At 53.9% G+C, this 24,581-nt stretch overlaps 1 protein-coding gene across 9 annotated transcripts in view; it reads right to left on the bottom strand.

Annotated features, from left to right (window-relative positions):
* HUWE1 (HECT, UBA and WWE domain containing E3 ubiquitin protein ligase 1) overlaps positions 1–24,581 on the bottom strand; it is a 907,188-nt gene that overhangs the window by 670,586 nt on the left and 212,021 nt on the right. For all 9 annotated transcript variants that reach the window (XM_029607938.1, XM_029607967.1, XM_029607972.1 and 6 more), the window contains one exon: positions 11,498–11,675. In XM_029607938.1, the coding sequence (XP_029463798.1) occupies positions 11,498–11,675 (178 nt within the window). The remainder of the gene's footprint in view (positions 1–11,497; positions 11,676–24,581) is intronic.

The following is a 24,581-nucleotide window of genomic DNA, read 5'->3' as shown; positions in this document are numbered from 1 at the left end:
CGTGCCGAACCATGCTCCCAGAAACTCCAAAGAATGAGATGGTACCAGATGACTCTTGGAAAGGCGGACAACCCACCTGAGCTCTCGCAACCCATGTGGCACTCGGGTGACAGCCAAACGGCAAAGTGACTCTGATGTCGCCCGATTCAACCAGTCGTTGAGATAGGAATGTACCAACAAGACTTCCCTCCGCAGCTGCGCTGCTACCATTACCTTGGAGATAGTCCTCGGAGCAGGAGCCAGGCCAAATGGTAGCACTCGAAACTGGTAATGCCAACCCAGAACGGTGAATCTCAGGAACCTCTGGACTCCTGGTCATTCGAAGTGCAGATACGCTTCAGTTAGATCCAGCGAAGCTAGGAATACTCCGCTTCAAACTGAATCAATGAAGGACCGCAACATCTCCCTGCAGAAGCAGGGACTGTGAAGACATCTGTTAGCCCGCTTTAAATCGAGAATGGGCCGAAAATCCCCTCGTTCTTTGACATCCTCAAATAAATGGAGTAGCAGCCCTTCCTTTGCTCCGCCGGAGGAACAGGCGGAATAGCTCCGAGATTGAGAAGGCGTTGTAACGTCTCTTATACCGCTCGACGCTTCATGTCATATGCAGACTGGGAGACTAGGAAAATACCGGAGGCCTTATCACTACAAGGACCCACTGGTCCAACGTCACTTTGATCCATTCCTCGTAAAGTAGAGACGTCTGCAGCCTATGATCAAAACGAGGAATGGATCTAGAGGAAAACAAACCCCTCGGACTTGAACGATCTTTCGGCAACCTGTGAACTGTGTTCTCTCCCAGTGACTGAATCATATCGTCCAGCTCTTTTCCAAACAGCAACTCGCCCTTGAACGGAAGAGAATCTAGCTGAGACTTGAAAGAAAACATCTGCCATCCAGGTCCGCATAGCAGACACCTTGCCGAGCCTACGGAAAGTCTGGACCTGTCTGAAGTTCTAAACAGGTCTTGTAAGACTTCCAGCCTGAAGGACTTTCCCGGAGCGGGACTAGTTGGCCTGAAGCTGCTGAATCCAGCGAAGACCCGCTCTCACAGCGAAACTGCTACCTATAGCAGAGCGGACTCCCAGCGCGGAAACCTCCAATATGTTTTGAGCTGAAGCTCCAGTATTATGAAATGTCAGTCACTGAGAGCCGCCAACCCAGTAACCGGAATGATGGCCTTCTTAATTACTGCTGACGTTGTCGCATCTATCTTGAGAATTCGAAAAAGAAACCAAAGCAGACTCTGACAGAGGATATAGCTTATTCATTGCCTTAGCAGCCTTCAGCCCCAAATCAGGGGTGTCCCATTCTCGGAAAGGCAAGTCCATGGCAGAAAAATGAAAAAAGGCGAAGACGGAAGTGGACCCCTCAGGACCAATAAGACTGGACCTGTGGACCCCAAACAGGATTCCTCCTGGGGAGGTCCAATACCTAATTTTCCCAATTAGCAGAGATAAGATACCTTAGCTCCTCCTTTCTGAAGAGACAGACCTCCTTTGGGTCGATCCACAGCATGAGCCACCCGCCCAGCACTCTGCTGCTGCTGGTCTGCATCCCTTACAACCCCCCTCGGGGGCTGGGATGGAAGGCCTGACATCCTGTGCTGAGAGCTCTGCAGAGGTATCCGTGGCTGTCCGGGGCGACACTGACCTCAATGGGCGCTTTTTGTTAAGAGAGCCCAGCGATGTCTTCTGACTTGGAGCTCTTTCTGTGCCTGGGCAGCGGTACTGACAATAACAAGTTCCCAGCAGACCTCTCTTTGCCTGCCTTCCTAGCTTAGGAGGCTTTAAGAAATAACCGTACAAAAATAGAGGAAAATAAAATAGATGAAGAGGAGGAAACTGCAACACCCTCGGGCTTGTCCTCTACAATTTTAGGGGCATTTACTATTGCTCTGCCCCCTTCAGGGGCCATTGGTTGAGGTGATAAAAGCGGTGGGAGACTCCTCTCCCCCACCGCATCCAGCGAAGACCTCATTGCCGACGGGGAAAAAATACAAAATGGCACCCGTTCCCGCGCTCAGCGGGAACAGACTGAGGGAAGAAGTCTGAAGCTCCCCAAAAGCTCCTGCCGCCATTCGGACCTGAGGGCTGTGAAGGCTCCCTCTCCCCCCGGGAGACAGACTGCACACAAGCTATCTGGCAAGAGCCGCTCACACGCTGTGGCATCACTTAGAAAGCAACGGCTGAAAATGAAAATCTCCCCCTCTTAAACTATAAATTATGAAGCCCCCCGCGAAAAACAACGGCGACTCGAAAAGGAAAAAAACTCAGCCGCGCGGGAAAGGAGAGACCGAAACCAGAAAGTAATGAGAGAATTTTTTTTTTTTTAAATCAAACCTGCCCGGCAGTCTGTGTGTCCTGGACTTTCTGGGGTGAGTGAGCCGGGCTCCCTGGTATCACTCCCAGCGCTGCTCTTCAGTGGCTATAGGGTTCTCAACCCCAGCCGCAGCTGCCTCAGGAACCAGGGGGGGATGGTCCCCTCAGGACCTGACAACCCCTGGAAGGCTGACAATCGTCCTCTTAGTCCTTCTTGAAGATTTCTCTCTTCTATTTTTTTTTCATTTACAAAACGAATTGTCTAGGATTATTACTATTATAATTTATTTTAAACTAAACAACCCGACCAGACTGTAGGTTTTGCACCTCCACCATCTGCTGGAGACAAAGGAATACTGCCAGACTGAGGTGGCACCATCCTATATATAGGCGGAGTTTGTTTTGAAAACTGCTCTGTCTCCATCTGCTAGAGGGGGGGGCAAAACCCAGGAGTCTGGACTGATCCGGATACGTACAGGGAAAAGTAATTTCACCATTTGCTTGGAAAATTTTCACATGCAGTGTGCACATTAGCAAAACCGCTGGATCTTACAATGGAAATTAAATCAGCTAGGGTTAGCCATCCATTTAACTTAAGTGTTTTTTCTAACTTCACGCACAACACAGACTGCTAGTGTCACTTCTGGTCCAAGTGAGTTTGTCCGAACACAAACTGTGGGCTATTAGTACTGTTTTGAAAAAGAAAATTATTTCTTACCTGCTAATTTTCGTTCCTGTAGTACTAAGGATCAGTCCAGACGGTGGGTTATGTCCCCCATCCAGCAGATGGAGTCAGAGCAAACTTCTGAGGGTGCTGGCATATAAGCTGGTGCAACCCTCCTAGTCCTCAGTATCGAGAATATCAAAGCCAAGTCAGAAAAACTGGACAGACCGAGGAGGATGGATCAAGCATACCCACAAAGTCAAACTGTAAAAAACTGTAAAAAACTGTAAAAACTGTAAAAACTGTGAACCAGAACAACTTGCCAAGAGAACTGACAACTGAAACAAATACACGCAGACAATTAGCCCCAAAGAAGAAGGCTAAGCAATAGGACAGGAGAGAGCGGTTTCGAGCAGGTATACCCCCAGATCCAATCACGACCAGGGCGGGCTGATCCTTAGTACTACAGGAACGAAAATTAGCAGGTAAGAAATAATTTTCTTTTCCCTGTACGTACTAGGATCAGTCCAGACGGTGGGATGTACCAAAGCTTCCCTAAACCGGGTGGGTCCCTGAGAACCCTGCTCGGATAACCCTGTCCCCGAAGGAGCCTGATTCCGCTGCCGGCAAATGGAGCCGGTAGTGTCTGGAAAACGTGTGTAAAGATTTCCAGGTCGCTGCCCTACAGATTTCCTGAACGGAGACGTGCTGCGACTCCGCATAGGAAGTGGCCTGGGCTCTCAGAGAATGAGCCTTGATTCCTATCGGAGGATCCTTTCCGGAGCCGATGTACGCCGAAGCCACCGCTTCCTTGAGCCAGCGCGCAATGGTGGTCTTCGTCGCTTGTTGGCCCTTTCTATTCCCGGACCAGAGAACAAAAAGATGATCGGAGACTCGAAATTCATTTGTCACTTCCAAATAACGCAAGAGGACTCGCTTCACGTCTAGGCGCCTGAGAGATTTAGGGGCGTCCGGTGGGAAGGACGGAAGTTCTACCACCTGGTTCAAGTGAAACGCCGAGACCACCTTGGGCAGGAACGAAGGAACTGTCCGGATGAAGACTCCCGAATCCGAGAACCGAAGGAAAGGTTCTCTGCATGAGAGAGCTTGGAGCTCCGAGATGCGCCTCGCCGAGGCTATGGCCACCAAGAAAATCGTCTTCAGAGTGATATCCTTGAGGGAGGACTGATGCAGGGGCTCGAAAGGAGATTCCGCGAGAGCCCGCAACACCAGATTAAGGTTCCAGGAAGGACAAAGCTGACGCACCGGCGGCCGCAGATGCTTGACTCCCTTCAGGAACCGTGAGATATCCGGATGAGACAAGGGATCGGGCCTTCCCGAGGAGCGAGCCAAGGAGGCCAGCGCAGACACCTGCACTCGCAGGGAATTGTAGGAGAGACCCTTCTCCAGCCCCTCTTGAAGGAACGCCAGGATCTGCTGCCGCGAGGCCGCTGTTGCGTGGGCACCCCGTGCAGAACACCATACTTCGAAGACCTTCCACACCCGCACATAAGCGACCGAAGTCGAGGTCTTCCGCGCTCTGAGGAGAGTGTCTACCACGGAGACTGCGTAGCCCTCACGCAGGAGACTACTCCTTTCAAAAGCCAGGCCGCAAGACAGAAGTGTTCCGCCTGATCCGAAAATACCGGACCCTGGTGAAGAAGACGAGGCAGGTGTGCGAGCCGAAGAGGACCGTCTATCGCAGGGGTGGGCAATTAATTTTCCCATGGGGCCGCATGAGAAATTGGGATGGTTTTAGAGGGCCGGACTAATATAATTAACTCAGTTCTCAATAGCCCTACTTATGAAAAGACAGCAGTTTACCACCAATGTATGTCCTCTGAGAAAACACAACAAATAAGACCGATACAAACGCTTAACATGCTAGCAAAATATCTCATCTCGGTAACAGACACAGAACCGACCTAACATACTCCCAGGATCTGTAGTAATGCACATAAACTAATCCGCACACAGTTACACCTGTATTATGGAATACACTCAAACAGGAGCAACCCTATCTATGAAAAGGCAACACTACAAATATTACATCAGACCCTAAACACCAATACACTTCTTATTAGGAAAACAGAACTAACAAGCAGCTATAGATCCCCAAACAGAAATAATTGTAAAACTATACTAATAAGCAGAATAAATGTTTCTAAACAGCTATGAACAGAATAACATCCAACAATTAAAAACTCATAAAAACTATTAAACATTCTCCAAACACCAATAAAATATTTCAAAAAAGCAGACATCACACAATTAAAATGGCAGTCAAGAAAAATAAACTTAAAGCCACCTTTACTTACCCCCTCCAGCAGCTCTCCTACTCCCCTTCCCTGCAGGCCATGGCACACACCAGAAGCAGCAGTAGAAGCTAAGCTCTATACTTATGGTCCTCTTCCTTAGTGCCCATGTCTCTCACACACACACCATACCAGTCATGCCCCCATGACCAGTTTCTGTCTCTCACACACCAATCATCTCCCAAACAGTCTTTGGCACACACACACCAGTCACCTTCCTGAACAGTTTCTCTCATGCCATACACACACACACACACACAGGCTTCCCACTCCCGTGTTCTACTTGCATATATGGTCTTCTCACTCTCATAATCACTTTCTCTGTCTCTCTCTCTCTCACACACACACACACACACACCAGTCTCTCACTCCCATGTTCTCTTTCAGATATACCGGCTTCTCCCTCCCATGATGTGTCTCACACACACCCGGGTTTCTCACTCCCATGCTCACTCTTCACATGCACAGGCTTCTCATTCCCATAATCACTTTTTCTCTCTCTCTCACTCACACACCAGTCACCTGATCTCACTCATGCATACACACACACACACAGGCTTCCCACTCCCAAGTTCTCTTTCAGATATACAGGCTTCTCCCTCCCATGCTGTGTCTCACACACACCCAGGTTTCTCACTCTCATGCTCACTCTCCACGTGCACAGGCTTCTCATTCCCTGAATCACATTCTTTCACATTCACACACACCAGTCTTTTTCTCTCACACACACAGTCACCTTACCAAGCAGTCTCTCTCTCTCTCATGCATGCACACTCACCCAGGTTTCTCACTCCCACAACTCCAGGCTTCTTATGCTCATGCTTTCCCACATACCCAGACTTCTCACTTCCATGCTTTTTCTCTCACACACACACACAGTCACCTCCCTGACTAATGCCTCACACTCTCACATACACATCAGTCATCTCCCTGAGCAATCACTTTCATTGTCTCTCACATACACACACACACATCAGCTCTCTGACCACTCAATCACACACAGGCTGGCTGGCTGCTTCTCACTCTCTCTTACTCACTTCCTCTTCCCCCTACATATGTCACGGAGTTTTTTGCCGGTCCGCAGCGCGCACTCCCGGTCTCTCCCGCTGCCGTTGGGCTGTCAGCACGTTCAAGCCCAGTGGGAACGGCAGCGGTGTTGGAAGAAGCTGTGGCACCCGCGGCTGGGCCTTTTCTTCTTCCCGCGCCTGCCCCCCCCCCCCCCGTGACCCGAAACAGGAAGTGATACACGGAGCGGTGCGCGGGAAGGAGAAAGAGCCGTGCCGCGTCTGCTGCAGCATCGGCCCCCGAGCAATTGAACCAGCCGGCAATCGAGAAGAGTCAGCAGCATGAGCCCCCGCAGGCCAAGAAAGAAGAATCCCTTCGGCCGCGGGAGGCTCATGCTGCTGACTCTTCTCGATTGCCGGCTGGTTCAATTGCTCGGGGGCCGATGCTGCAGCCGACGCGGCACGGCTCTTTCTCCTTCCCGCGCACCGCTCCGTGTATCACTTCCTGTTTCAGGTCACGGGAGGGGGGGGGCAGGCGCGGGAAGAAGAAAAGGCCAGCCGCGGGTGCCACAGCTTCTTCCAACACCGCTGCCGTTCCCACTGGGCTTGAACGTGCTGACAGCCCAGCGGCAACGGCAGCGGGAGAGACTGGGAGCGCACGCCGCGGACCGGCAAAAAACTCCGTGACATATGTAGGAAAGAAACTCGAGCGAAGGCACGCTGCCCGATTGGCCGGTGCTGGGCAAGGCTTGCCCAGCACCGGTCAATCGGACAGCGTGCCTTCGCTCGAGTCACTCCCTCCTCTCCCCCCCCCCCGGACGCTGTAAAAAAAAAAAAAACCAGTTCATTCTCCGCTCCCTTGCTCCCCGATTGGCCGGCCAATCGAGGAGCGAGGGAGCGGAGAATGATCTGCTGCCTTCCCTCTGCAAGGGAAGGCAGCAGTGCCTCATTCCCCGTCTGCTCTCAGCAGTGGGCGGGCCGGATTCAGACCGTAGGCGGGCCGGTTTCAGCCCGCGGGCCGCCCCTTGCCCAGGTCTGGTCTATCGCAATGTTGAGTAGATCTGCGAACCACGGCCGACGCAGCCATTCCGGAGCTACTAGGATTACCGATCCGTGATGCAACTCTATCCGTCTCAGCACCTTGCCCACCAGGGGCCAAGGGGGAAAGACATAGAGAAGAATTCGGGACGGCCAAGGAAGAACTAGGGCGTCCACCCCTTCCGCGCCGCGCTCCCTTCTGCGGCTGAAGAACCGTGGGGCTTTGGCGTTGGAGGCGGTTGCCATGAGATCCATGGAGGGCATCCCCCAGCGCCGCACGATGAGGGCCATCGCATCGGAGAGAGCCCACTCTCCGGGGTCCAGGGCCTGACGACTCAAGTAATCCGCTTGAATGTTGTCCACCCCGGCAATGTGCGAAGCCGCCAGACGAACGAGGAACCGTTCCGCCCATGACATCAGACGCGCGGCTTCGAGGGCTACCTGACGACTCCTGGTGCCCCCTTGCCGATTGATGTAAGCCACCGTAGTCGCATTGTCCGAGAGGACGCGAACCGACTGACCCCTGATTAAGGGCAGGAAATGCATGAGCGCCAGACGCACCGCTCTGGTCTCCAGGCGGTTGATCGGCCAGGTCGTCTGTTCCTTTGTCCACTGACCCTGAGCCGAGCTCCTGAGGCAGACTGCCCCCCAACCGGACAGGCTGGCATCGGTAGTGACTACTATCCAGTCCGGAGTCTCCAGCGGGCAACCCTGGGCCAAGTGTTTGGAATCCAACCACCACTTCAAGCTGTACCTGGCGGTGGGAGAGAGAGGGACGATCGCCTGATAATCCCGAGACACTGGCTTCCACCTCGATAGCAGAGACATTTGCAGAGGTCTCAGATGTGCAAAGGACCAGGGCACGAGATTTATCGCAAAAGCCATTGATCCCAGGAGTTGGAGGTATTCCCGTGCCGTGTGCACCGGAAGAGAGGCAAATTGAACGATCTGATCCCGCAAGGATTGCGCCTTGTCTGGACGAAGGAAGACTTTGCCCTGTACAGTGTCGAAGCGTGCTCCCAGAAAATCCAATTGCTGGGAGGGCAGCAGGCTGCTCTTGCTGAAGTTCACCACCCAGCCAAGAGACTGAAGGAAGGACACCACTCTGTCGACCGCCGACCGACCCTGCGGAAGAGTCTTTGCTCGGATGAGCCAATCGTCCAAGTAAGGATGGACCAGGATTCCTTCCCTCCTGAGTGCGGCTGCCACCACTACCATGACCTTGGTAAAAGTCCTGGGCGCGGTCGCCAATCCGAAGGGTAGGGCCTGGAACTGAAAATGTTGACTTAAAATCTTGAAGCGAAGAAACCGCCAATGGGCCGGCTGGATCGGAATATGCAGATAGGCCTCTGTTAGATCGAGAGAGGCCAGGAACTCTCCCTGATGCACCGCCGCGATAACTGAGCGGAGTGTTTCCATGCGGAACCTGGAGACCCGAAGCACCTTGTTGACTTCCTTGAGATCCAGGATGGGACGGAAGGAGCCATCCTTCTTGGGGACCACGAAGTAAATGGAATAATGCCCCGAGCCCACCTCTCCTGAGGGGACGGGCGCAATGGCCCCCAAGTCCAGAAGCCTGTCTAGCGTGCGCTGGATTCCCAGGCACTTGGAGCTTGACCCGCAGGGAGAGAAGACGAACCTGTCCCTGGGAAACCGGACAAATTCCAATGCGTAGCCGTGTCTTAGAATGTCCAGGACCCACTGGTCCGTTGTGATGTTGGTCCACTCCTCATAAAACAGAGCGATGCGACCTCCAATCCGGGGTAGCGAGGAGTGGACCGGCCTGGCATCATTGGGAAGGCTTACCAGAGGCTCCCTGAGCCGAGGAGTCCCTGGCGGGTCTGCGACCCCGAAAGGGCCGGGTCCAAGACTGAGATCTCCCGGATGGCGTCCTGGGTCCTTGTTGCCTAGCTCCCCTGTAACGCTGCTGAGGGCGGGCGCGGTTCCTGGAGCTCAATGAAGATGGACGATAGGACCTCTGGCGGTCTTCGGGCAACCGATGGACCGAATTTTCACCTAGAGATTTGATAATCTGATCGAGGTCCTCGCCGAAATCTACCCTTGAAAGGTAGCGCCCCCAGGCTAGATTTGGAGGAAGGGTCCGCTGCCCAGTTTCGCAGCCACAGAAGTCGCCTAGCGGAGACTGCTGACACCATGGTCCTCGCCAGAACCCTCAATAAGTCGTGTAAAGCATCCGCTCCATAGGCTATGACCGCCTCCAGGCGGTCCGCCTGCGCCGCCTCCTCCGGCGGCAACTGCTGCGAGGTGAGGAGCTGTTGGACCCATCGAAGACCGGCTCTCTGAGTTAGGGAACCACAGATGGCTGCTCGGACCCCCAGTGCCGAGACCTCAAAGATCTTCTTCAGGGCGACCTCCAGCTTCCTGTCCTGTAGGTCTCGAAGAGCTGTACCCCCTGTGACCGGGATCATGGTTCTCTTCGTGACAGCGGACACCGCTGAGTCAACCTTAGGGACCTTAAGGAGATCCAGAAAGTCCCCAGGGAGAGGATAGAGCTTGTCCATAGCCCTGCCGACCCGGAGGGACGCCTCCGGGGTGTCCCATTCACGCACTAGCAGCTGGAGAAACGAATCATGAATAGGAAAGGTCCTAGCCAGTGGACGCAGGCCCGCCAGCACTGGATCCCCTTTCTTTGTGGCGGAAGCTACAGAGGGAGCCGGGGGCTCAACAGGGGGGTCGAGGTCCAACTCCTGAAGAACATGGGGAATAAGCTCCGCCAATTCCTCCTTACGAAAGATTCGGAGCACCCGTGGGTCATCACATTCCAGGTGGACTGCCGAAGCAGATTCATCATCCCCCTGAGATGCCGGGTCCCCCCCTGGGTCCGGCAGAGGAGACGTCCCTCCCAGGGACAACGGAAGGCCCAGTGGCACTCTGGGACCCCCCCCCCCGCGCCCCCCAGTACCGCAGCCGCAGTCCCAGTGATCCTTGGGGACTTGGCCGGCGGGGGAACTGCCGCTGACCCGCCCCCCGTAGGGTGTAGGCTCTGAAGATAGGCCTGGTGCATGAGCACCACAAAGTCAGCCGAAAAACCTGGAGGCCCCGGGGGAGGGGAAGATAGAGGGTCCCTGGGGAGTCCGCTGGTGGAGGGGAGCGGGCCCGGGTCCGGGATCAGCGGTACCAGTGACGAAAATTCCTCCTGAGTCTCTTCATGGTCGGATCCCACGCTGCTCTCCAGCTCCAAGATGGCCGCCGCTCCCGCCAAAGGAGGGGGTGGGGCACCTCCCCGAGGAGCGCAGCGCTCCGAGCGCGGCGGCGAAATCGTCAGGGGAGCGGCGCTTGTCTCCCCCCCCGGGGAGACACCGGCCGCACGGACCTTCCCGCGAGCCGCCCTGTCCGCCACAGGACGGGCAGCGGGCGCGCTGCATCGCGTCGGACCCGGGCGGGAACGAGGTGCTGGAGTGACGTCGAGAGTCGGGCCGCGGGAGGAGCAGGCCTGCCTCGCCCTCGCTCTACTCGTTGTCCTCCCCCCAGGAGCGGCAGGGGAAGAGACCTCCCTGCCGCTGCGACCCCGGGGAATTGGCGCGTCGCAGGGCCGCAAGAGGGGAGGGAAACCGCAACTCAGGGTAGGGGAGAGGCTGGCCCCACCAGCATCCACCTCCGTACGGCTTGCGATGCTGCAAAGGAAAAAATACAAAAAGACTTACCAAACTTTCCCCCAAAACGGCTGTGAAGTGAAGGGAAAGCAGAAGGGAGAGAGAGTGAGAGGAGAAATGAAGAAATTACCGCAGAGGCAGTCCAGATAGCAAGAGTTAGGGCGGCAAGCCCAAGCCTCCTCACCACACACAATAAAATCTCACCTTAATATATAACTTTTTTTTTTTTTTTTTTACTGCTTGATCCAACCTAAGAAGGAAATATGAAACAAAAGTGTGGAACAAAGCCACTAGCTAGGGGAAGCAACGGGTTCCCCTCCTCACATCTGCTGGAGTCAGAGAGATACTGAGGACTAGGAGGGTTGCACCAGCTTATATGCCAGCACCCTCAGAAGTTTGCTCTGACTCCATCTGCTGGATGGGGGACATAACCCACCATCTGGACTGATCCTAGTACGTACAGGGAATAAAGGTGATTATGCCCCACATTTGCACACAAATCATGTCTTAAACTGACAAAACAAGCCTTTAATGAACTTACCAAGCGGGTCAGAGCTTCTCCTCCTCCTCATGGCTGGCAGGTAATCGGGAGACAGCAGCACTTTGAAGAGACGCTCAAATGGCTGACACTGCACAAAGGACTGCAGGCCTCGGGCATTCAAGCACAGGGCACTGAATACATTCGGTAAGGAACCCAACACTTCTCGGGTGGCAGGGACCTGGGAATAAGGTGCAGCAAAGAATGAAAAAGACAGAATAAAATCTTAAGAGCTCACTTTGCCAGCCCTCTGATAAACTATGAAATAAAGAGCTCTAAGGGAGAGGTCCAAACCCTGGGAAAAACTAGCTCTCTCCATACTAACAAACTAAGCAACACCACCTTGCCCCGTAACAAAGTATATGGGGAAATTAGCTCTTAACTGATAATTTCCCTTTCTTGAGTCCAGTGAGATCAGTCCAGATGAATGGGTTAAACCCATTGACCAGCAGATGAAGACAGAACAGGTTTGCTGACATCTCTTAAATGAATCCATGCTGACTTCAGCCTGCCAATATTATCTGTAACAGGCTAACTTCAGAAATGTTAATTCCTTCATATTTACTTAGTACCTTTTTTTTTTTTTTTTTTTTTTTTTTTTTTAAACTTGAAGGCTTCCAAAAACAGAATATTAACATTTGCTTAAGAGCAATACCACAGATAGCATCCTGCAGCCTACAACCCAAAAAAGTGCATGGAATTCTAAGCAAGATTATGCAATTTATGCAAGATCATGATAGCTTTCAGAAGTTTGTGGAAGTTAGGCAGCAGAGGGAAAGTTCTGGCCTGATCTGACTAGATTCAAAGAAAGGAAATTATCAGGTAACAACTAATTTCTCCTTCCTCATCATCCACTCAGACCAGTCCATACAAATAGGACATACCCCAACTATTCCTGACCAGAACACACACTGCCAAACTCTCCTACAACATATTGGAGGTGAAGAGACATCCTCATCTGCCCTGAAATGAATGCAACAAAATGGAGAAATTACTTACCTGATAATTTCGTTTTCCTTAGTGTAGACAGATGGACTCAGGACCAATGGGTATAGTGTACTCCTGTTAGCAGTTGGAGACTGATCAGATTTCAATCTGACGTCAGCCCCTAGTACATATACCCCTGCAGGAAGTGCAGCTCCTCAGTATTCTTCCTTGCAAAGCATTGTGGATATATGTGTGACTGACTGATTGATTAACTTAATGTGGTTAACTTAGATAACTTTTGTTAGAACATTAAAAACTTGATTAAAGGAAAATTAGTTTCTTACCTGATAATTTTCGTTCCTGTAGTACCAAGGATCAGTCCAGGACACCTGGGTTGTGACTCCGCACCAGCAGGTGGAGACAGAGCAAAACTTGTGGGCGGAGCCATATATGCCCCTGTGCCAGTCACAGCCCCTCAGTCATACGTAATGTCAAAGTAGCAATGCAACCAAGCAACAAAACTGGCTAGAAAAAAATTCACTTCTAAACCAAAACTTAGCACCAAACTCCTAACCGGACTCCCCAACCGGGAGCTAAACAAGCGAACAGCAGGACTAAGAACAATTATGAGCGGACTCACCGTTACTGTAGCGAAGCCCTGCGGGCGGGATCCTGGACTGATCCTTGGTACTAGAGGAACGAAAATTATCAGGTAAGAAACTAATTTTCCTTTCCCTGTACGTACCAGGATCAGTCCAGGACACCTGGGATGTACCAGAGCAAAACTTACCTAGGGTGGGAAGCAGAGAGGCCGCTCAGAGTACCCTCTGTCCAAATCCCCCGGAATCGGGAGCCCGGACATCCAGCCGGGAATGCCTGATAAAGGTATGCCTCGACTTCCAGGTAGCCGCCCTGCCAGTCTCTTGAGGCGATACCTGAGAAGCTTCCGCCCAGGACGCGGCCTGGGAACGAGTCGAATGAGCCCTCAGATCCACCGGAAGCGGCTTACCCAAGCGGCTTACTCTTTACCAAGTACGCGGAGCCAATGGCCTCCTTAAGCCAACGCGCGGCCATCGGGCGGGACGCCGCGGCCCCTTTGAAGAAGAGACCTCCGCACGTCCAGCTTCCGCAGTTCCCCGAACTGGGGATCAGTGGACTCCCCGACCCGAAACGCCGGTAACTCCACTGACTGATTCACGTGAAAAAACGACACCACTGTGGGAAGGAAGGAAGGGATCGTCCGCAAGGACACTCCGGAATCGGAAATCCGTAAGAACGGTTCCCTACAGGACAGCGGCTGCAACTCCGGGACACGCCGAGCCAATCGCCACCCAAAACACCGTCTTCAAAGGAAGGTCTTTAGTAGTTGCACGCGTCAATGGCGCAAACGGAGCCAAGCCTAGGGCAGAAAAACCCTGTAGAGGTTCCAAGACGGCCAAGGGGGACGCAATGGAGAACGGAGACGTTTAGCCCCCCCCCCCGAAGAAAACGGGAGATATCCGGAAGAAGAGCCAGAGAGGTTCCCCGGACCTTACCCCACAAACATCCAAGCGCCGCCACCTGGACCCGTAGCGAACTGCACGCCAACCCTTTGGCCAGACCGGCTGGAAGAAACGTGAGAATATATGCGACCGAAGCGGAAAAGGGATCCACCCCTCGCTGCACGCACCAATCCTCAAAAACCGCCCAGACCCGGACATAAGCCAGAGACGTAGACCGCTTCATGGACCTCAGCAACGTGGCTATCACTGCATCTGAGTAACCTTTTCTCATAAGGCGATTCCTCTCAAACCATGCCGCGAGACAGAAGTGATCCGCATCCTCCAGACGGGGCCCTGATGCAGGAGCCCCGCGAACCCCTGAAGACGAATGGGAGACGTCACCGACAACTGGATGAGACTGCGAATCACGGGCGACGTGGCCACTCCGGTGCCACCATTGAACGGGTGCAATTCTATGCGCCGCAGAATCTTGCCTTTCATCGGCCACGGGGGAAAACACGTACAGGAGCTCATCCGTCTGCCAGGGAAGTACCAGTGCGTCGACGTCTTCTGCTCCCCGTTCGACGCCGGCTGTAGAAACGCGGAGCCTGCACGTTGTTTCCTGTGGCCATCAGATCCATGTGGGGCAGCCCCCCACCTTTCGCAAACGAGGCGGAAACGCATCGTCCGCCAACACCCATTCCCCGGGGTCTAGATGGTGTCGGCTGAGGAAGTCCGGTAGAACATTGTCGACCCCGGAAATGTGGGACGCTGCGATGGAGCAGAGATGGCACTCTGCCCGGTTGAACATTGTCGACCCCGGCAATGTGGGACGCTGCGATGGAGCCAAGATGGCGCTCTGCCCAGCTCAGCAGCAGTCGCACCTCCTCCGCCACTAGTGGACTCCTTTTCCCCCCCTTGGCGATTGATGTACGATACCGCTGTTGCATTGTCCGACAACACGCGGACCGCCTTCCCCCGGACCACAGGGAGAAAGGCCTGCAGAGCCAGGCGTACCGCTCTGGTTTCCAGACGGTTGATGGACCACTGCGACTGTACGGAGGACCACCAGCCCTGCACTGACTTGCTTAGGCAGACCGCTGCCCAACCGGAGAGGCTGGCATCCGTCGTCACCACTGTCTAGTTGGGAACCAGCAGGGATATACCGCAAGTGAGATGGTCCAAATCGAGCCACCAGGGAAGACTGGCCCTCGCCTGGGCCGTGAGCGGAAGCGGTAGGTGAAGACCTTCTGGTCGTAGATGAGCAAAAACCCAATGAACCAACGCCAGGGTGGACGCCATAGACCCCAGAACTGTCAGATAATCGCAAACCAGTGGCAGCTGAAGACCCAATAATCGACGCACTTTAGACTGAAGCTTGCGTGCACGATACCTGCGCGTTCCACCCTTCAAGATGGAAACGATTCGGTCAGTGAGTGCCTCGGTGCGTCCAGGTGAATTCCTGGCCTCCTTGGATCCCACAGAGGCGTACCTCCATGTCGGCATCCCACCGTTTTTTCAGGTGGTTCCTCAGATTGTGCATCTTAGGAAGGCCCTACCAATTCCGGGTTCTCCCCTTCGGACTCGCCACGGCTCCTTGCACGTTTACGAAGGTAATGGTAGTCGTGGCGGCACAACTTCGCCTGGAAGGGTTCCTGGTACGCCCCTACTTGGACGATTGGCTGATTCGGGCCAAGCTCGAGGGTCGTTGCCATTTGTTTACCCCTTTGAGAACGAAGATGGGCCGGGACGTGCCGTCCTTCTTCGGGACGATGAAGTAAATGGAATAACGGCCTGTGCCTCGCTGATCGGGAGGTACGGGGAGGACTGCTCCTAAGGCCTCTAGGCGCTGGAGGGTGCGGTGCACCGCCTCCGTTTTCCTTGGACATTGGCAGGGCGACATCAGGAATTTGTCCGGTGGAGATCGTGCAAAATCCAACTCGTAACTGTTCTTTAATACGTTGAGGACCCACTGGTCAGATGTTATTTTGGCCCAGTCCTCGAAAAACAAAGTCCACCTTGCCCCTACGTTTGGAACGAAGGGCTGTGGCTGCCTTAAGAAATGGACCAGCAGAATCTCATTGCGAGGCCTTGGGCCCCGTGTCGGACGGGGTTCCTCCCCGTCTGCCATAACGCTTCCCCCTGAAGGACTGTGGCCACGAAAAGGCCAGTGAAGACGTCAAGCGATAAGAAGGCCCAGAGGACCTCTGGGGACGAGATCTCTTGCTACCTTGGAAAACGGGACCTAGAGGAATATGAGGACCGAGTTCTGGACCTGTCTTCTGGGAGCCTGAACAACCCGGTTCTCACCAAGGGAAAGACTCAATCATCCAACTCTTTCCCGAATAACAGCTTTCCCCTGAAGGGCAGTGCCCCAAGGTGAGCCTTGGAGGATCCATCCGTTGCCCAGTTGCGAAGCCAAAGCAATCGGCGCGCCGAAACAGCAGCAACCATGGAACTAGGCGAAGTACGCAGTAGATCATAGAGAGCATCCGCACTATGAGCGATGGCAGCCTCCAGTCTATCCGCCTGTGTGGCCTCTTGAACCGAAAGACCTGCATTCGCCTGTAGAACTTGGGCCCAGTGCAAACTAGCCCGCATGGCGTAGTTACTACAAATGGCAGCTCGGCCCCCTCAACGCTGAAACTTCGAAGATTGACCTCTTTGTCACTGCCAACACCGCCGAATCTACCTTCGGAAGTCGGAAGCCGTAGACGCTCCAGGGCGTCCCCTGGCAGTGGAGAAAGCTTGTCCATTGCCTTGGTCCCCTGCAGACCCAGCTCCGGAGTATCCCATTCCTGAAACAATATGTCTGACGCCGAGAAATGGAATGTGAAGGCCACCGCTGGACCAGTGAGCCCAAGCGAGCCCCAGCCGGACTGGGTCCATGTTCGCTCCAGGGCGCGAAACTGTCGGTGGGGCTTCTACCCCTAGGTCGTTGAGGATAGCCGGGATAAGCGGGGACAGCACATCTCTGCGTAAAAGCTGAACAACCTTGGGGTCATCCCCATCACCGGTTTGTGATGGTTTGGCCGGACCAGTCAGGGCAGAACTGTCCCCGGACGCTCCCTCAGCCCCCCCCCCCCCCCCCAGGGGCTCTCCGGGCGGATCCACCTCATCCTGTGAGGTGGACTCAGACTCCGTATCCTGCGGGACCCTTCTCGGTGGTCGCTTTCCCGTTGCTGGAGCCGGGGAGAAATCTGGGTCCTCCCGGGATTTCTTCTTCCGTGGGCCATCCCCCTTAGGGTGGCCATGCTTCTCCGTGCGCCTGCGGCCCTTGTACTTGAGTACCTTGCGCAGTACGAGCGCGAAAGCGTCCGAAAACGAGGACCCCGAAACAGAGGAGGTCCCATCCTCGCTAGCCTCATCCGGGGACTCAGCCCCCCCGGAGGCCCCCCCCCCCCCCTGAAGGTCTTTGCTGAGGAGACAACGCGGGAGGCATGCCGGGATTCCCTACCGGTTCGCGCACAATTTCGCGGGCTGACCCCAAGATGGCTGCCGCTCCCGCGCTGAGCGGGAAGGGGTCAGCCGGCATGGCAGAAGCGGCCAAATCGCGCGACGGCGACCGTGCCGACCGGGATTGCCCCCCCCCCCCAGTCTGTCCCGAACGGTCCCTCCCGCCCGGGACGCAGGCGGAGCAAATCCCCCTCTCGAGAGAGCCGCGCGCGCCGAGCCGCAAGCGCGGCAAACCGTTCACCTCGGCAACCACGCAGTCGCGGCGGAACGGACGGTGAACTAACAAATCAGAAATTAAAATAATTAAATAAAATAATTAATTCCTACCGCAGAAAACACTCCCCGCCCCTCGCCGAGTCGAGAAAACTCCCCCACCGGCGAAGAAACGGAGAGCCGCACCAGAAAAATAAAAGTACAATTTTTTTTATTTTTTTTTGTACTCAAACCTGCCGCTGTCCAGAGTCCTGGGTCTCCTGCTTCTGTTGGGGGTGAGTGAACCGGGCTCCCCGGTGTCACCCCCTACGCTGCTGCCTGTGGTAGGCCGGGTCCTCGACCCTCAGCAGCGGCCTCAACCAGGGGGGGATGGTCCCCTCAGAACCTTCCCACCCCCCTGGGAGGCAGGACGGACAGCTTCCTCTGGTCTCTTCTCACCTTTAAATTTCTTCTTAAAATAACCAAAACTCATTGCGAGGCCTAACCAATAAAACCACAATGACCCTGACTAACTAACTATCAGTCCTCAGGCCACTCAGAGGCTGTGACTAGACCTGCACCACCTACTGGAGACAGAGTAAGACTGAGGGGCTGTGACTGGCACAGGGGCATATATGGCTCCGCCCACAAGTTTTGCTCTGTCTCCACCTGCTGGTGCGGAATCACAACCCAGGTGTCCTGGACTGATCCTGGTACGTACAGGGAACTTGATTAACTTGAACTGGTTGGTTGACTATAGCTGGAGACCGCCAGTGTGCTGAACCGGAAAGCGTCGACACCCGGCAGGGTGGATGCCCTATGTAAATGAAAGCATGGCTTACCCTTGATTCGTTGAAGGACCATGTATAACGGCAGCCGAGGGTGGGCTGCTGAGTCCATCTGTCTACACTAAGGAAAACGAAATTATCAGGTAAGTAATTTCTCCATTTCCTAGCGTGTAGCAGATGGAGTCAGGACCAATGGGATGTATAAAAGCTACTCCCGAACTGGGTGGAAGGCTGCCTGTGGTCCACTTAGGATTGCCCTTGCAAATGCTGTGTCCTCCCGAGCCGGAACATCCAGACGGTAGAATCTGGAGAAGGTATGGATGGAGGACCACGTTGCCGCCCTGCAGATCTCGGCAGGTGACAGCAGTCTAGTTTCTGCCCAGGAAACCGCCTGGGCTCTGGTAGAATGGGCCTTGACCTGTAGAGGTGGTGGTTTTCCCGCTTCTACGTAGGCTGCCTTGATGACTTCCTTGATCCAGCGGGCAATGGTTGCCCACGAGGCCGCTTCCCCTTGCCTCTTCCCGCTGTAAAGGACTGGTTCAGACATTTCCAGGTATCTGGATAGGAGTCTGCTGATGTCGAGATGGCGCAGACTACGGGCTTCTTCAGACTTCTTTAAGCCGTCCATCGTAGGTAGTGAGATGGTTTGGTTAAGGTGGAAGTGTGAGACCACTTTGGGGAGGAAGGAGGGAACTGTGCATAGCTGAAATATCCCCGGGGTGAGTCTAAGGAATGGCTCACAGCAGGACAGTGCCTGTAGCTCTGAGATGCATCGGGCCTGTAAAGCTTACTCTATGCTTATGGCCAGGGACACAAGAACACAGACTCAGTAAAAGTATAATGTATTTTTATTAATCAATATAAGTGTTCTCGGGAGATGCTGGGTACTGGGTGCCCTTAGTCTTACAATCTGACCAGCATCTCCCTGGATACAGGAAGTGACCCTTGTTTTATAGATAACATTCAAATACAGGAAAAGGATAGAAGGTTCTAGAGACTTGCATGACTGCCCAAAGGGTCATTTACATAAGTTGTGATGTCAAATGCATGATTAGATCATCCCTAACTATCCCTGATTGGCTTCCCAGGATGTGTAGCCCATTTCCCATGGCTCTCTTTGTTCTGTTAAACTGTTACTGGACAAGACAATCAACACGTCTGTAACTGTGTGGATTACAAACTCCTGAGAATATTGCCTGAAGCTCCCCTGTGGTTTCTTCTTTGTGACTCTATGAATAGACATCACCTGACTGGTGCCAGCTTGCATGCTTCTACAGATATTCAGGGACATTCTGTAAGTCACTCAGTTCATTCAGCCCAGGCAGGCCAAAGACACGCAGAGGCCTCTGGGGATTTCCTTCACTATGTTGGTTTTCTGTTCAGGCATACTTCTCATTTCCCTCTTGTGCCATTTACAAATGGCAAAGTGGCACACCCAAGTACCAGTTCGGAGGACAGAACTGTATGAAATCATTATGGCAAATGGGCTAAATGTGTAAGCTAAGCTAACCTTGTGTGTGTTATCCCTCTAGATCCCCCCTAAAGTAAATGAGACTCATAGGCAGAAATGCACTAATTGACAAATAATAACAGAATAACTAAGTTTCACTAGGTAGCCATTAGCTCTATGATTGAGCTATAAGGATACCAGCGTTATAAAAAGGACCTAATTTATAATAGCAAGACCACATATGTTATTTTTTCAGAGTCAAGTAATTACACAATAGTGGTGTAACAGGTAAAGGTAAGGAGAACAAAGAGAGACTAGTATGAAAATATTATGTTTCTCATATAATACTAGGTATACTGGGCAAGTCTTTACAAAGAATACTGTTATTGTAAACAACTACCCAGGATAATATTCATTACAATGGCAAGCAGGGATATAATCAAAGGAAAATTAGTTTCTTACCTGATAATTTTCGTTCCTGTAGTACCAAGGATCAGTCCAGGACACCTGGGTTGTGACTCCGCACCAGTAGATGGAGACAGATTAAAACTTGTGGGCGGAGCCATATATGCTCCTGTGCCAGTCACAGCCCCTCAGTCATACGTAATGTCAAAGTAGAAAACCCATAATACAACATAGCTAACCATACAAAACTCGTGAGGTAAACGAAAAAGAACTCCAACACCCCCACAGGAACCAGACTCTCCAAACCGGGAGAGCAAACAACAAGAGGTCAGCGTACTGAAGAAAACAATGAGCGGACTCTCCGTTACAATAGCGCAGCACTGCGGGCAGGATCCTGGACTGATCCTTGGTACTACAGGAACGAAAATTAACAGGTAAGAAACTAATTTTCCTTTCCCTGTACGTACCAGGATCAGTCCAGGACACCTGGGATGTACCAGAGCTAACTTACCAAGGGTGGGAAGCAGAGAGTCCCGCTCGGAGTACCCTCTCTCCAAAACCCCCAGTGTCAGTAGCCTGAACATCCAACCGGTAATGTTTAACGAAGGTATGCAAGGATTTCCAGGTAGCCGCCCTGCAAATCTCCTGAGGCGACACCTGAGAAGATTCCGCCCAAGACACAGCATGCGACCTTGTCGAATGAGCCCGGAGACCCACCGGCGACGATTTACCACGCAAAACGTACGCGGAACCAATGGCCTCTTTGAGCCAACGGGCGATCGTCGTCCGAGACGCCACAGAGCCCTTCTTCGGACCCGACGTCAGCACAAACAGGTGATCCGACAACCGAAAAGAATTAGTGACTTCCAGATAACGAAGAAGGGACCTCCGCACATCCAGTTTTCTCAATTCTCTCGATTTCGGGTCCGAAGACTCCCCAACCATAAAAGCAGGAAGCTCCACCGATTGATTCAAATGAAAAGCCGACACGACTTTAGGCAGAAACGAGGGAACCGTCCGCAAGGAAACCCCCGAATCGGAAATGCGCAAGAAGGGCTCTCTACAGGATAGGGCCTGCAACTCGGAAACCCGGCGAGCCGACGCAATTGCCACCAGGAAAACAGTCTTCAACGTAATATCCTTGAGCGTAGAACGCTTCAGGGGCTCAAACGGAGCTGAGCACAAAGCGGAGAGCACCCAATTGAGGTTCCAAGACGGACACGGGAGCCGCAAAGGAGGACGGAGGTGTTTCGCTCCCCGAAGGAAACGGGAGATATCCGGGTGGAGAGCCAGGGAGACTCCCCGGATCTTACCACGCAGACAACCAAGCGCCGCGACTTGGACCCGTAGGGAACTGCACGCTAAGCCTTTGGCCAGCCCAGCCTGGAGAAAAGCCAAAATATCAGGAATAGCAGCGGAAGTGGGATTCAGACCCCGCTCCACGCACCATTCCTCAAAGACTACCCAGACTCGAACATAAGCCAGAGACGTAGACTGCTTCCTGGATCTCAGCAACGTGGCAACTACCGCGTCCGAGTAACCTTTTTGCTTCAACCAATACCTCTCAAAAGCCATGCCGCGAGACAGAAGTGATCCGCATCCTCCAAACAGACGGGGCCCTGACGAAGGAGCCCCGGAAACCCCTGTAGGCGAAGGGGTGCCGCCACCGACAACTGGACCAGGTCCACAAACCACGGACAGCGCGGCCACTCCGGCGCCACCATGATCACGTCGGACGGGTGCAATTCTATGCGCCGCAGTATCTTGCCGATCATGGGCCACGGTGGGAACACATACAGAAGAACCTCCGCCGGCCAGGGAAGCGCCAACGCGTCGACCCCTTCTGCTCCCCTTTCTCGGCGTCTACTGTAAAATCTCGGAGCCTTTGCGTTGTGCCACGTGGCCATCAGGTCCATGTGGGGCGTTCCCCAATTCCTGCAAATGAACAGAAACGCCTCGTCCGCTAGCTCCCACTCTCCGGGATCCAGGTGGTGCCGGCTGAGGAAGTCCGCCTGGACATTGTCGACTCCTGCAATGTGAGACGCAGCGAGGTCGCTGAGATGCCGCTCTGCCCAGACCATCAAAGACCGCGCTTCCTCCGCTACTTGAGGGCTTCTCGTCCCACCCTGGCGATTGATGTAAGCCACGGTGGTAGCGTTGTCAGACAATACCCGGACCGCCTTTCCTCGTACGAGGGGCAGAAAAGCATGCAATGCCAGACGGACCGCCCTGGACTCCAGACGGTTGATCGACCACCGGGTCTGACACTCTGACCACCGACCCTGAACCGATTTCCCTTGGCAAACTGCACCCCAGCCGGACAGACTGGCATCCGTGGTCACCACCGTCCAGTTGGGAAGCAGAAGAGATACTCCACAGGAGAGATGTTTGGAATCCAGCCACCAGCTCAGGCTGGAGCGCGCCTGACTCTCGAGAGGCAGTGGAAGATAAAACTCCTCTGAAACCGGCTTCCAGCGGGAAAGCAATGAAGACTGCAGCGGCCGCAGGTGAGCGAACGCCCAAGGGACTAACGCCAGTGTTGAGGCCATAGATCCCAGAACCGTCAGGTAATCGCAGACTCGCGGACGGTGTAGAGACAAAAGACGCCGCACCTGAGACTGTAGTTTGCATATCCGTTCCTGAGAGAGAACCACTCTGCCCCGTTTCGTATTGAAAACGGCTCCAAGATACTCCAAGGACTGAGTGGGTTTCAGATGACTCTTGTTGTAGTTTACCACCCAGCCCAGGGACTGCAAGAGCTGTAGCACCCTGGCCACTGCCTGCCGACACAGCCTCTCTGACTTCGCCCGAATCAGCCAATCGTCGAGGTAAGGGTGAACCAGAAGGCCTTCCCGACGCAACTGCGCCGCTACCACCACCATCACTTTCGTGAATGTCCGAGGCGCTGTCGCCAAGCCGAACAGGAGAGCCCAGAACTGGAAGTGCCGTCCCAGAATGCAAAACCGTAGGAATCGCTGGAACGCTGGTTGGATGCCTACATGAAGGTATGCTTCTGTGAGATCTAGCGACGCCAGGAATTCGCCTGGCCGTACCGACGCGATCACCGAACGAATGGTCTCCATCTTGAAGTGAGGGACCCGAAGGCATCTGTTGACTCCTTTCAGATCCAGTATGGGTCGGAAAGTGCCGTCCTTCTTGGGAACTATGAAGTAAATGGAGTAACGGCCCTTGCCGTACTGATCGGCCGGAACTGGAGAGATGGCCCCCAAGCTTTCTAGTCTTCGGATGGTGTCTAGCACCGCCGCCGCCTTCTTGGGATCCTTGCAAGGCGAGACCAGGAACTTGTCCGCTGGGATGCGAGCAAAATCTAACTCGTAGCCGTGTCTTATCACGTCGAGGACCCACTGATCCGACGTCATGCTGGCCCATTCCTCGAGGAATAAGGATAGACGCGCCCCCACGTTTGGAACAGCGTGCTGAGGGCGTGACGAGGGATGGGCCGGCCGAACTTCATTGCGAAGGCTTGGACCCCGCACCCGACGGGGCCCCTCCTTGCCTGCCAAAGCGTTTGCCCCGAAAGGACTGCTGCCACTGAGTGTTTCGAGAAGAGGCCGGCCTATACGAGGGTCCGGTGGATCTTTGCGGCCTGGACTTCCGGGGTCCCCGGAAACGGGCTCTGCTGGAAAACGAAGAGCGCGACCGGGCCCTATCCTCTGGCAGCCTAAACGCTCCGTTCTCACCCAGGGAAACCATCAAGTCATCTAACTCCTTACCAAACAGCAATTTCCCTTTGAAGGGCAATGCCCCGAGGTGAGCCTTGGACAAACCATCCGCCGCCCAGTTGCGCAGCCAAAGGAGACGGCGTGCCGACACCGCTGCCACCATGGACCTAGCTGAAGTGCGTAAAAGATCATGGAGCGCATCGGCCCCATATGCGATAGCTGCTTCCAACCTGTCTGCTTGGGAAGCCTCCTCCAGAGAGAGACCCGCATTCGCCTGCAGTACCTGGGCCCAGCGCAGACTAGCTCGCATAGCGAAGATCGTGCAAATGGCGGCCCACACTCCCAGGGTGGAAACCTCAAAAATCTTTTTGAGCTGTACCTCCAACTTTCGGTCTTGAATATCTCGGAGGGCTGTCGCTCCCGTGACCGGGATGGTAGATCTCTTCGTGACAGCGGACACCGCCGAATCCACCTTCGGGAGTCGAAGGAGCTCCAGCGCCTCCTCCGGCAAAGGGTAGAGTTTATCCATGGCCTTGCTGACTTTCAAACCTAACTCCGGAGTATCCCATTCCTTGAAAAGGATATCCGTGGACGAGAAATGAAAAGGGAAGGCGACCGCCGGTCCTGTGAGGCCGAGCAGAACGGGATCCATATTCGCCTCCTGGCGGACCACCACCGGAGGAGCTTCAATCCCCAGTTCTTGGA

Source organism: Rhinatrema bivittatum, chromosome 1, assembly GCF_901001135.1.
Source record: "Rhinatrema bivittatum chromosome 1, aRhiBiv1.1, whole genome shotgun sequence".
NCBI lineage: Eukaryota > Metazoa > Chordata > Amphibia > Gymnophiona > Rhinatrematidae > Rhinatrema > Rhinatrema bivittatum.
The sequence above is the reverse complement of the archived record's forward strand: the minus strand, read 5'-3'. Positions and strand labels throughout refer to the sequence as shown.